The sequence below is a fragment of the Punica granatum genome, chromosome 2 (genome assembly GCF_007655135.1).
Source record: "Punica granatum isolate Tunisia-2019 chromosome 2, ASM765513v2, whole genome shotgun sequence".
In the NCBI taxonomy this organism is placed as follows: Eukaryota; Viridiplantae; Streptophyta; class Magnoliopsida; order Myrtales; family Lythraceae; genus Punica; species Punica granatum.
This window is the reverse complement of record NC_045128.1, coordinates 14,751,513-14,765,130: the sequence shown is the minus strand read 5'-3', so window position 1 is coordinate 14,765,130 and position 13,618 is coordinate 14,751,513. Positions and strand designations below refer to the sequence as shown.

The 13,618-nt window shown below is 42.6% G+C and overlaps 1 protein-coding gene across 1 annotated transcript; it reads left to right on the top strand.

Moving 5' to 3' along the window:
• Window positions 1-10,419: 10,419 nt before the first annotated feature.
• Window positions 10,420-13,062, top strand: LOC116197566 (40S ribosomal protein S3-3-like). Its single transcript, XM_031527741.1, has 5 exons — window positions 10,420-10,702; window positions 11,200-11,371; window positions 12,063-12,117; window positions 12,229-12,360; window positions 12,649-13,062. The coding sequence occupies exons 1-5, from the start codon at window positions 10,519-10,521 to the stop codon at window positions 12,820-12,822; spliced, it is 717 nt and encodes a 238-aa protein (XP_031383601.1). The 5' UTR covers window positions 10,420-10,518; the 3' UTR covers window positions 12,823-13,062.
• Window positions 13,063-13,618: the final 556 nt, after the last annotated feature.

Genomic DNA, 13,618 nt, shown 5'->3' with positions numbered 1-13,618 from the left:
TTAAGGACTTTCATATCTTATCGTATATTTTTTTATTCCTGAAATTAAAATATAATTACAAAAATTAAAAATTTTAATTATTAAAAAGAGAAGTCGGGAGTATTCTCGCGGGTGGCGATCAGCAAGGTCGCGTCCATAGACAGACTTGTGCACAAATTAATTGGTACATGTCTTCTATTTGCATTTTCTCAAACCAATCAATTATGGGGACTTTGTCAATTTTAGCGAATTTCTCTAAGTCTAGCTTTTGCATAAAACACAATATGCTCTTCTATTTCCACCCGACTTCTCTTCTATCTATTTTTTTTTCTAACATTCGAATAAAATCGAAAGCGAATAGATTGAGAAAACACTTGAATTAACGTGCTATCTCGAGAAGTTCCAAAGTGAAGGCTAGCAAAATCAGTTTCAATGTTGAACTATGGAAAGTAATTCACAATTACAAATTTCAATCAATTTATTTCCAAGAACAATATTACTTCTTATAATAAGTGTTTAGGAGAATGTAAACAATGGAATTGATGGCTTTAGACAAAAAAGCTAGTTGTCTTGGCCAAACTTCGTTGCTGCTTATGGACTTCGTTATTACCCTCGGCAGACTTGGACGATACTGATGCATCAGCAGAAGCTGTAACTTCATTACTTTTCCTGGCAGTGGCGACCTTCCCGTTATCCGACACAATCCCCAAACCATACAAATGTAAATAAAACATATATATATATATATATATATATATATAAAGTCATTAACAACTTCTTTGACCACAAAAGATAGCAAAAGAAAGATCCAAAGATATTACCTAGAGCAATTGCAAGATCAACTGAGCTTGCAGACCGAAGTGATAGAGAACACTTGCGGCTACATTTGGGCTCTTTAACAAACAAAAATTTTCATTGTTGCTTTTTTGAGCTAGAGTGAGTCCAATTTACCAAACGTGGCCTATTCGTTCATCTTTTGCGAGAGATTGAGCTCAAAAGCACTATGCAAGTAGGAGCACAGGTCAATGGATTTATACCGCATGTGATGTAGAGGTAAACCAAAGGATTTATGGCCTAGCATTTCACAAAGATTGGCCACTTTGCATGGTCAAATTGGTCAAGGAGGCAATTTCACGGGTAACATGACGAGAAGAATCGGATTAACAGAAAATAATGAAGCAGCTAACGATCCACTTGATAGGTCATTTAGCAAAAATTTTCTACAGTAGACTAATGGTGCTGCTGACGATAAGGAAAATGTCATTGATGTGGCGATGAATCTAAATGACTTGTCAAATGAGGAAAACATAATGGATAGATCTCTCATATTTGGAGATGCCAAATAAGGCTCGATATCTTCTTCTTCGTGTTCCAAAATCTATGAGAGCAGAATATTATCCATGTCTTTAAAGCAGAATACGGGTAAACTATAATTAATAGTAGTGAGACCATCATTCTTGTTTATACATGATTGTAATTTTCAATGAAATAGAGGCCGATACATTATTCTAATTTATCTAAGACAAAACTAAGACTTGGTTTCTGAGTGTCTGTTGATGTAAAAGTACTGAAGTATAGAATTTGAAAAATTAGTACTGATTTTAAAATAAGTTAAATTATTTGAAATGTAACAATTTAAAACTTTTGAAATTAAAAGTAAATACATAAAATGGAAAATAAGCGAAAAGTTTTCATAAGCATTTGTTAACCTGATGGAAAAATCACATTTCTAACCATAAAAAATTAACCAAGCCATGCTTTTAGAAGAATTCACTAAACATTGTTTCTACTAAAAAAATTAGTAAATAGATGGCGTCTCAGAGTTCTCTCTCCGGGATTTGGTGGGACGACGGAAGAGGAGAAGGATCTGCTTGATCGAAGTGTCAAACGTGCAAAGAAACTGCATATGAAGGGAAGCTTTGTAGAAATGGAGACTGAGCAGGCCGAGAAGCCTGAGGAAACTACTGCTAGTCCTGCGATAGGGGCAGGTCCTCGGATTGCACAATACAGTGAGGTGTTGTTGGGGAATTCAACGGCTCTATCAGTGGAATCAAGTGATGTGTTTTTTAGTAAATGGGAGGAGGACCTAGTGATGATCGATTTCTCCAACGACATCTGGCCCAAGATCCTCACAACAGAGGAGGAAATATTTGTGTGGAGCTCCAATTGGAAGGGATGCCTGGTACTAAAGCTCCTAGGGAAGAGAGTGTCTTTCACGATCCTGAAGCAACGACTTAGCCAGTTATGGAGCTCCAGTAGGTCATACTCCATTACGAATCTCCCTAACGACCATTATCTCGCCCGGTTCTCCTCGGTAAAGGACAGGGAATAGGCCCTTACCGGAGGTCCTTGGGTGATACAGGACCACTATCTCACCATATGTGAGTGGACACCGGACTTTGATCCATGGGCATCCGAAGTTGAGCGGACAACGATCTGGGTTCGCATCCTCCCGCTTCCCTTGCAGTACCATTGCAGAACCATGCTCCGAAGGATTGGCACTACATTGGGACGACCATTAGGAGTCGATAAGCACACACAGATTGTAACAAGGGGCGTTCGCGAGAATTTGTGCTGAAATCGACTTGACCAAGCCTCTAAAGCCGGAATTTGAACTAGGGGGTAGGGTCTATTAGGTGGAGTACGAAGGGCTACACTTAATTTGTTTTGATTGCGGCCGATTCGGGCATCGGAAGGAAGAATATTGTATTGGTAAGGAGCCGGTGGTGGTGGAAGGCTAGGTGGGGGTGGTGTCTTCGGAGGAAAAAGTTAAGCAGGTTAAGAGGTCAGGGAAGAGCTGGCTCCGACCGGTGGCGAGATTTTCGGTCCCTGGATGCAGGTCCGTATTAAACTCTGAAATTTGCGCCCGCAGCCAGCTGTTCGTGGAGATAATGGAGGAAAGAAAGACGTTATGGGTGCTCAAAAAGGAAGGAGCGAATTTGCGTTTGCAATTCTCGAGGAGATCGAGGTAGAGATCATCTTGGAAGAAGTTATGCTTGTAGGCAGTAGAATTCAAGCCGTTAAAGTAGGGTAAGCTGGTGGGCTAGCTGTGGTATTTCAAGCTCAAGCCCAGAAGGAATTAGGGGAGAGTTCAAGGGCCTGCTCCAAGCCCCGACCTAAATCTTCGGCCATGCCAATTTGGGTTATGGATAGTAGTTTAGCTGAAAAGCCCACTGGGGACCAGACCCTCAAAGGCCCAAGCATATCCAAGGCGATGAAGGCCCTTGTGCCTGAGTCAATCACGATCTTGAAGAGGCCAGATACTGCCCCAACTAGGACATCGGTCACCCAATTGAATTTCCTACCTCGTCAGCAAGAGAGGAAACAAAGGTCCTACAGATCCAGGTCCTGACCTCGACACGGGTCGAAGTGGCGCCCACTATCCCGGGAGGTGTAACCCATGAGGATAAAGGACCACCTGAAGTTGTGCTGGCGTCACTTGTCAAGGAGACTGATAATTTCGAGCTCTCCAACATGGAGACCTCATCTGAGGTCAGCATGACTCTACCAGACAATGGGGGTGATGACATGCAATGTGAGTGCAAGATTCCCGATTATGCAGTAAATTCGGTCCTCGGTCAACAGGATATTTCCTCCTCATCTACTTAATTGGTTTATCAATGAAGTTATTCTCGTGGAATTGTCGTGGTGCCGGAAGCATTAACTTTCTAGGATCGTTGAGATATTACTTACGTCTGCATAGTCCGGATATTGTTGCCATTGTTGAACCTCGTATTAGTAATGCGCGAGCTGATAAGGTTTGCAGGAAGTTTCGGGAGTTTGAGGTTGTCCGGGTGGAGGCTGAAGGATTCTCGGGTGGTGTCTGGGTGTTTTGGAGACTAGATTGTATCAGACTCACTATTCTACAACGACACAAGCAAGCTATCCATGTACGGGTAGAGGAGGGGAGCTGCTCATGGCTCTTCACCGCGGTTTACGGCAGCCCCAATGCCATAATTCGGGAGGATCTATAAGGGTTTCTTTGCTCGGTAGCCCTAACGGGGTGATGATGCGTGGCTACTTATGAGGGATTTCAATGCGATTACCTTGGAGGTTGTAAAGTCTGGCGAAGAACCCTTCAATCTAAACGAGGCCTCTAAATTCAATGAAGTGCTCCATCGGTATGGCTTGTTGGACATGGGTAGTACGGGGCCTTCATTCACATAGAGGGGGCCGATCTATTGGGGATGCGAGAGGATCTTATGTCGCTTGGACCGAACTGTGTGCAATGTCCAATAGCGGGTGCTTTTCCCGAATGCTTTCGGTGAGAGTCTTGCCGTTGACGAAGTCGTACCACCATCTCTTGCTTACATGCTGCCAGAGTCGCCAGTCTCCGTCACCTCATCGATGGCCATTTCGCTACATGGCAGCGTAACACATGCACCAAGATTTCTCGAACCTCTTGCATGCGGTGTGGTCACCTCGGAAAGTTCTTGGTGAAAAACTTAATGAGTTTCAATTTCAAGTGCAAGAATGGAATAATAATACCTTTGGGAACATTCACTTCCGTAAGACCAGGGCCCTATCGAGATTGGGGGGCATTCAAAGGGCTTTGCAATTAGGACCAAATCCTTTCCTCAATTAGTTGGAGAAGAAGATCATGAGTGAGTTAGAGGAAATTCAGGTGCAGGAGGAATTGTTATGGTATAAAAAATCAAGGAGTACTTGGATTACAGCCGGTGATCGCAATACTAAGTATTTTCACGATCGAGCGGTTATTAGGAGGAAGAGATTGAAAGTAGAAGTGCTGCAAGGAGAGGATGGGACGTGGGTGGATGATGACGCCCGACTTCGCGAGATCGCGGTGAATCACTTTCGGGCTTTGTACACTGCTGGTACCATACCAGTCAAATTCCAAACAAATAATTGATTTCCAGTGCTACTCGATGGGGGGACAGTTGGCTTACCGCAGCTGCCACGACAGAGGAGATTCGTCGGGCTCTTTTCAATATGTCTCCGCTCCGAGCTCCGGGGCCCGATGGGTTCCAGGCCATCTTCTATCAAAAGAATTGAGAGATTGTGCATTCCTCGTTGGTTGAATACGCTAAGGAAGTCTTTGAAGAAGGGAAGTTAGTGGCCGAGATAAACTCTACCTTACTTGTCCTTATTCCGAAAGTTTTGCTCACGGAGACGATCCATCAGTTTCGCCCGATTAGCTTGTGCAATGTCTCGTACAAGCTAATCACGAAAATAGTGGCAAATCGGCTTTGGCCCCACATGTGGGGTCTCATCTCCCCGTATCAGTTGAGTTTTGTCTCGGGACGACACATTCAGGACAACGTGATCATTGCTTAGGAATTAATGCACTCAATGCAGAAGATGAAGCGGCATAAAGGTTTCATGGCCATCAAGATCGATTTGGAGAAGGCATATGATCGTGTGAATTGGGATTTCCTCTCGAGTACACTATCATTAGCCGGGATTCCATTACGACTGAAACAGATCATTATGGATTGTGTGTTGACCCCGTCTATGCAGGTGTTGTGGAACGACGAGCTCACTGAATCATTCATTTCAAGGAGGGGTTATCCGGCATGGTTGTCCTTTGTCACCTTACTTGTTCGTCCTATGCATCGAACGACTCGCTCTCTTAATCTTTGATTTGGTCGGGCGGGACGGTGGAAATCGATTAGCAATGGGGCTCGAGGCCTACCTATTTCCCATATAATGTTCGACGATGATCTCCTTCTATTTGCGAAGGCCTCGGTAGATCAGATTGAGGAGGTGATGCGTGTTCTAGAGACATTTTGTCAAGGTTCAGGGCAAAATGTGAGCATGGCGAAATCCATAATCCACTTTTTCTAGCAATGTCCATGGAAACATTTGGGATTGCATTTGTGAAATCAGTTCACTCACACAGACAGAGGACTTGGGGAAGTATTTAAGGATCCCAATTGTCCATGGTTGGGTGCAGAGGACGCTCTTCCACAACATGCTGGACCGAGTGAGGAATCGTCTTAATGGGTAGTCAGCTTCTTCTCTTAAGATGGCGGGCAGAGCTACCTTAGTCCAATCGGTTCTACAGTTCATCCTTATGTACCAAATGCAGGTTGTAAATCTTCCCTGTAGCATCTGTTTAGAGCTCGAGAGACTGTGTCGAAATTTTCTCTATGGCTACTCGAAGAACTAGAGACGGCTTCATATGGTCTGGTGGGATGCGGTCACTCGTCCGAGAGAGGAAACGGGACTGCGACTTCGATGCATGAGCGAGTTTAATTGCGCTCTGCTCAGAAAGATCGAGTGGGGAGTTGTCACTTGTCCCTCGAAGCTATGGGTGCAACTGTTGACTCACAAGTACCCAAATCAAATGGGATCTGATATGTCCTTATTAGCAAAGCCGGGAGATTCGTGGCTATGGAGATGTATTACCTCCTCTTGGAACAGGGTCAAACGAGGCTCAGGTTAACAAGTTCAATCGGGGTGTCGTGCTCGATTTTGGAATGATCAGTGGGTGCCGGGAAGCGGCCTTTTGGCTGACTATGTTGTGATCTCGTTGTCCGACGAGGAGGTGCAGGTCCCAATTCATAGCTATGTCACCGAATCGACGAGATGGGATTGGGAGCAGATTGCTCCCCGGCTGAACAATTCATCGCTGTTACGCATTGCTAGTGTGGTGGCCCCAGCCTCGGGGGCCTATGGAGACAAAGTTTCATTTTGGCGATTGGCACCATCTGGGAACTATACGGTAGCATCGGCATACAAACTATTAACTGAGGGCTCGGGGACTGACTACTTCTCCAAGCTATGGAAGAATATTTGGAGATGGGAGGGTCCGCAGCGTATCCGGTAATTCCTTTGGCGCGCAACCAAGGAAATATTGCTCACGAATGAAGCTCGTTACCGAAGGAGCTTGTGTGACACCCTTAGCTGCCCCCATTGCGAGAGTGGGGCTGAATCTACCTTACATGTCCTGCGGGATTGTGCTTTGGCAAAGCAAGTTTGGTCGAGATTTGTCCCGATCGATGCTCAACCGGATTTCTTCACTATGGACCTATTGGATTGGCTTTGGCAAAATTTATCCTACCCGCATCATCAACACTGGTCGACTACCTTTGCTACAAGTTGCCGGCTGCTGTGGACGTGGAGGAACAAGGAGTTATCCGAGTTGGATTTTAGCCGTCCCACCTCGGCATGTCGGACCATCTTGCAGATCGCTCAGTCTTTCCGGGAAGGCTGGGCATTGGTGGAAAAGGTGATAGGTACTACCTCCAAACGCTAGGTCGACATTAGTTGGATTCAGCTCCTTGAGGACTTCTTCAAGCTTAACACGGACGGCTATTCAAGAGGCAATCCCGGGGCAGCTGGAGCTGGTGGCCTCATTCGCGATGTAGATGGCAGTTGGATCGTGAGATTTGCCCAAAATGTTGGCATCGCTATGGTCGCCGTGGCGGAGCTTTGGGGGGGGGGGTACTCACGGGGTTGGAGTTGGCTTGAAACGTGGGATGTCGAAGGTTAATTCTTGAAGTGGACTCATTAGCGGTCATGCGGATCATTTCAAGGGATGGTCCTGTTGTTCCTTGGCTACAGACTCTTCGAGGTCGGATTCTTGACCTTTGTCGTTAAGATTGGGAGGTCCAGATGCAACACACATATCGGGAGGGTAACTCTTGTGCGGACAAGCTCGCAAATATGGCTGTGGAGTACTCGCTCGACATGCATATTATTCACTCAGTTCCTAATGGGGTGTTTCAACTACTGTTAGGCGACATTGTAGGGGCCACCATGCCCCTCCTTATTCATGTTTCATTGTAATTTGGGCTTTACCCCCGATTTTACCGAAAAAAAGAGTAAATAAACACTTAGTCAACGCTCCCAAACAAAGCCTAAACATTCACTTTGTTAGGCAACAAACTATAATTCTTTATAGAATGGTGTTAACGTAAAATTGGCTATGTTTGGTTTTGGAGTTTAATTCCATTTACTTTACTCCATTAACTCCACTTATCTTCAATTCAACAACACAATTATTACTTTTTCCTTTTTCTTCAATTGTTTTATATTAACTACTATCCAATTCAATTTTTAATACTAAATTCTCTTAATTATTCATTACTTTTTTTTTCACAATTTAACACCACAATCATTACTTTCTCTCAACTATTCATTATTTTTTTTTACATTTTTCCCATAATTCAACAATACAATCATTACATTTTTTATTTTTCCCCCACCTTATTATTACAACTCAAATAAATAAATAAATAAATATATATATATATATACACATAGTTTGAATGAAGTTGAGTTAAACTCAACTCCATTTCCAAACAACCTCGAAGTCTTTTCCCATTTTGTATACCAATTTTGTTAGGCAATTAAATATAATTCTTTATAGAAGGGTGTTAATGTAAAATTGTAGTCTTTTCCCATTAATTTTTTTATACCAAACACTACGATATTACATTACCGTTAATATTCCTAGTAATTCAATAAACTTTCTAAATGCAACAGTTTCATATTTCGACCTATCTTCTAGGGTATTCTAATAAATGGGTTAAACTTAACATTCATAATAATTTAACAATCTTTAAACCAAACGCCCCTTAGCTAGCGTTTGGTATGTAAGAATTTATGTGGATTCCAAAAAACGTTAATTTAAATTATTTGGGTCTTACATGATTCTCATATTTGGTTGGGCCATGGCAATTCACATTTCCACTTGAATGGTAATGTAGATTAACATCATAGATGGGAATGTGGCATCACTAGTAATTTAATTGCTATGAATCCATTAAACGCCTCTTTAGGGTTCCCGCATTGAACCTATCCCGTAGGGATGTAAATGGTTTAGGTCGGCTCGAATTTTGCAATTTTAGGTCAGTTTGGGTCACAGAAAAACCCGCCCAAAAGAACTAAATATATTAGAAACTCGACCACTAGTAGTTTAGTTTTTCCAGTTGGGTTCTCAGGCTATCAAAAAATGAAAAATATAAATCTTGAATAACATTTTTAATATTCGAGTCCCATCAAGTTTCTTTGCAAAACCCCATAACTGGGGGTGTAAACGACCTAAGCCGAGCTCGAATATACAAGGTTCAAGCTTGGACTCGTCAAACTTTTCCTACGCTCAAATTTGGGCTTGAGCTTGATCGAGCCCAAAAGCCCGAGCTTGGACTATGCTCATCAAACGAATCAAAGGCTCAAGCTCGACTCATGTGAGGCTCGGCCAATGGGCCAAGTTCAGCAAAAAAGTCGGGCTTGGGCTCGGGTTTAAGCTTGAGTTTGGGCTCATTTAGGCATACAAAAACAAAATACTATAAACTAAATTATAAAACAACAATTATGCTAATTATAATTCAAAAATACCAATTACAACTTGATAATACTCAAATTCAAATTACATGGAGTTGGATTGCGTTTTCCAGAGGAGAAAGGGTATGACAAACCTTAGCTTAGTAAATGGTGGAGTGGAATAAAACAGTCGTGTGTGTTACTATCGATATCGATTTTGTAATTGGGGTTTCATTTTTTTATTTTCCTAATAATAATAATAATAAAAGCTCATGTAGGCTCGTGAGCTTCTCCAGCCGAATACTATTAAACTCGGCTCGACTCTTTTAACAAGCGAGCTCGAGCCCAAGTTGCGCTCGAGCCTAACAAGACCTAAGCTTTCGTCGAGTTGAGCTCGAACTGTTCGCGAATAGTCTCGTTTCATTTACACCCATACCTATAACCGAATTAATGTATAAAATTTCGGGTCGATTCATGCTGGGTTAGATCTGCTCCAATTTCACCTTACCACCCATACCGATTACTAACCCCCCTCACAGTTCGTCAGACGTACAAATGTCCCAAGTAGGGTGTAAATGAGACGAGACTATTCGCGAACAATTCGGACTCAGCTCGATGAAAGCTTGAGTTCGACTCGCTCTTAGTAAGCTCGAGCTCGCCAGTTAAATAAGTCGAGTTAAGCTAAATAGTATGTGGCTCGCGAACCTTGCAAACCTAAACGAGCTTTTATTTATTATTATTATTATTACTACATCAAGTTATAATTGGTATTTTTGAATTATATATTTTACATGATATTTTTGTTTTATAATTTATTTATAGTTTTTTTTAAATCTAAACGAGCCCAAACTCGAGCCTAAGTCCAAGCCAAGTCCGTGCTCGACTTTTCTACTGAATTTGGCCCATTGGCCAAGTCTTGCACAAGTCTTTGATTTGTCTGACGAATCGATCTTAAATTTCAGCTTTCAAACTCGATCAACCTCAAGTTCAAGCTTGAGTCTAGAAAAAATTTGACGAGTCCAAACATGAACCTAGGCTCGGCTCGGTTCGGCTTGGTTTGTTTATATCCCCGAGCATATCTCCATATTCTCTCCCCTGCTTGAGTTTGCAGCTGACGTGGCAACGCAGGCCCACTGATTTCTCCCACCACTCAAGCCGTCCGATCACTTACGATCATTTCCAAATCACCTCATATAAAATCATCCCCTTCACCCACCAAAACCCTAGGATGGTCATCACAGCTAGGGTTTGAAGAGAGTGTCTCCTCCCGCCACCGCCGCTCTTCCCTCTCATATCCCTAAACACACCATGGCGACCGCTGGTCAGATCAGCAAGAAGAAGAAGTTCGTAGCCGATGGAGTCTTCTACGCTGAGCTCAATGAGGTGCTGACCAGAGAGCTCGCGGAGGATGGCTACTCCGGCGTCGAGGTCAGGGTCACTCCCATGCGCACCGAGATCATCATCCGAGCCACCCGCACCCAAAACGTTCTCGGTAGGTTTTCAACAATTTCCCATAATGTGTGCTGATCATTAGCTTGGCTCTGCTTTCACTTTCGATTTGGAGACGAACAAGAGTGTCAGTGTGCTTCGGCCTTCATAGGAATGCTGCTATAGCGGTGATTTGCAAGTGAAATGATGGGAAAGATGGGATTTTGTAGATTATTGCTTGTGCTTGTATCTTGTATACAGGCGGTAATCTGTATTAGAGTTGATTCGACAAGCAGAGTAATGATGTTCGAAAAAACTTATGCTTGATTGTAGATGTTTCAGGTGGCATTGTGTTGCATATGATCTTCACTGCAAACGGGGAGTAACGTTCGGATCTTGAAAAATTTGTAGTTCTACTCTTTCGGATAGAAATTCGGGAAAAGTAACACTTTGATTTGTTAAATAAACGGAACCGAGGGTGTGTCAAGTGAGTATTCCATGCAATCAGAGTGCCCAAGAAACATTTTTCTTGTTTCTGATTGATCGTGTATTGGATTTCAGGAGAGAAGGGAAGGAGGATTAGGGAGCTCACCTCTGTCGTGCAGAAGAGATTTAAGTTCCCTGAGAATGGTGTGGAGCTGTACGCAGAGAAGGTCAACAACAGGGGCCTTTGTGCCATTGCTCAGGCCGAGTCCCTTCGCTACAAGTTGCTTGGTGGCCTTGCTGTTCGCAGGTGGGGATCAGTTGACTTTTATTTGATGAACTTTCTTTCTGTTTACATTTACAGTAAGTTGAACTTAACGTCGAACTTAAATGCCTGATACAATGCTTTTGTTTCTACAAACATCCGAAGAAGTCTTATCACGGTTTAGAAATTTCTGGTGTCACCAATAAAGCAGAGTCGTCATTTGCTTGTTCCAGTGTGCTCTTCAAAGCAATATGGCCATTTACTCTGTCATTTCTATACCAGAGGATGAAAAAAATAGATTGTAATTCATGTGATCTTCGTCATGAGATCTATTTTCTTGCTGTAACCTTAAGACAGAATCATCCTGGGAAAAATTTCCAGTGTCCATGTTTGTTTCTGTTTCAATTGTATACTTGAAGATTTTGATGCTCTGGGTGCTTCATGCATCAATTGCTTCTGTGCAGTGAAGCGGATTGCATATGTCATCTACAAAGCAAATAGGTCATCTCAATACCTGGTTTGTGTCGGAAGATGACTAAATTGATAATGCCTCTCTAAGCCAGTTTGTGAATAGAAGTAATCCATGTGTTCACTTTAATGCTTAGTGTTGCCACATTCATCATAATCATCTTCCACATATCTTTTAGGATCTTCTAGAAATGATTAATTCCCCTTTTGCTTTGACTTGAAATCTTGAATTAATTGTGTCCTGATTAATTGGTCTCCCTTTTTTTAGGGCATGCTATGGTGTGCTGAGGTTTGTTATGGAAAGCGGTGCTAAGGGATGTGAGGTTTGTTAGTTTATAATACATATTATCTCAATGTTTCTCCTGGTACCTCTTCTTTGCTGGCATAAAGGGAGCTAGGAATCTGATTGCACAAATTTTCAAATATTTGTGCAGGTTATTGTTAGTGGGAAGCTGAGGGCTCAACGTGCCAAGTCCATGAAGTTCAAGGATGGCTACATGATCTCTTCCGGTCAGCCTGTCAATGAGTACATTGACTCAGCAGTTAGGCATGTTCTCTTGAGACAGGTACTCTCCGTTTTAAATCTCAAAAACTCACATTCTTCCTATATTTTGTTTGTGGAAGACTTGAACTGTCAGTGAATGTTTGTCTTCTTTCACCATAAATCATATGTTAATGGGTGCACTTCAGAAGATTTATTTCTGGATAGAATGTATTGTGTTGGTTTTCCTGAGAAAAGAGTTGAACAAAAGAGCGACAGGATAACACAGAGGAAACATGCTCTGAACCACAGAGGTGTAGTGTGCCTTTTTCTAGGATTATTATTGAGTCTCATAATACCTTTTTCTCAATAGGGAGTACTTGGGATCAAGGTCAAGATCATGCTCGACTGGGACCCCAAGGGCAAGCAGGGCCCCAAAACACCACTGCCTGATCTTGTCACAATCCATACTCCGAAGGAAGAGGAGGAATACGTGCGGCCAATACTCACAACAGCTGATATTGATGTCCCAGTTCCTGTTGCCTGAAGATTCCCAACTTTTGGGACGTGACCTCTGCAGGGACATCCCCCCGCAGTTTTAGAGATTTTTCAGTTTGATGGTTTTGCCAGTGTTGCACATGGAAGTCTTTTCAATTAGGATCATCTCATAATTTAATTTAATTTTCCCAGTTTTGGCTTTACTTTTGGTATTCTGTTAAGAACTTTTGAAATGTCATTATTTGAGAGGTACCTTTTCCTGCAGATTCTCAATGAGTCCTCGGCAATATTTTCAAGAGATTGATTCGTGAATTTAGCAAAGTCAGTATATCTTGATTGCAGTCGTTACATCTTCATTGTGAAACGGAGTTGAGGTAGCCGTGAATCTACCTGGGGTAGCTTCCAGATCGACCTTGATGACGAGGATGAGCCTGTTATGGTAATGAGTTTGAACTGGATGTGTTAAACTGGACTTGGTCTTCAGAAGTAGTCCGACTACCTAGAGAATGAATTATAGCCGATAATATAAATTATGGTCTTGGACCATATATGAATAAGCTTTCTTAAAGTTATATATTAACCTCGGATGAAAAGCTATGAGCTCGATTCGCATGAGTTACACGCACCGGTCCCGAGTTGTTACTAATGGACCCTCCTTACTCGTACATCTAGCTAATTGACTTCTTGAGAAGCTGCTGTCCTGTCCTATCCAGAAGGAGTTCTCGTGACTAGATCGCTACCATTATGGGGAAGGGAAAGAATTAAAGAGGAAGTGTTAAGGTGACCAGATCGATATCATTATGGGGAAGGGGAATTAAAAAGGAAGTGTCAAGGCGAATAAAGGA

Coding starts and splice junctions, on each gene's coding strand:
- LOC116197566 (XM_031527741.1), top strand. CDS start 10,519: ATGGCGACCGCTGGTCAGATCAGCAAGAAGAAGAAGTTCGTAGCCGAT. Junction 10,703..11,199: donor CCGCACCCAAAACGTTCTCG/GTAGGTTTTCAA, acceptor ATTGGATTTCAG/GAGAGAAGGGAAGGAGGATT. Junction 12,361..12,648: donor GGCATGTTCTCTTGAGACAG/GTACTCTCCGTT, acceptor TTTTCTCAATAG/GGAGTACTTGGGATCAAGGT.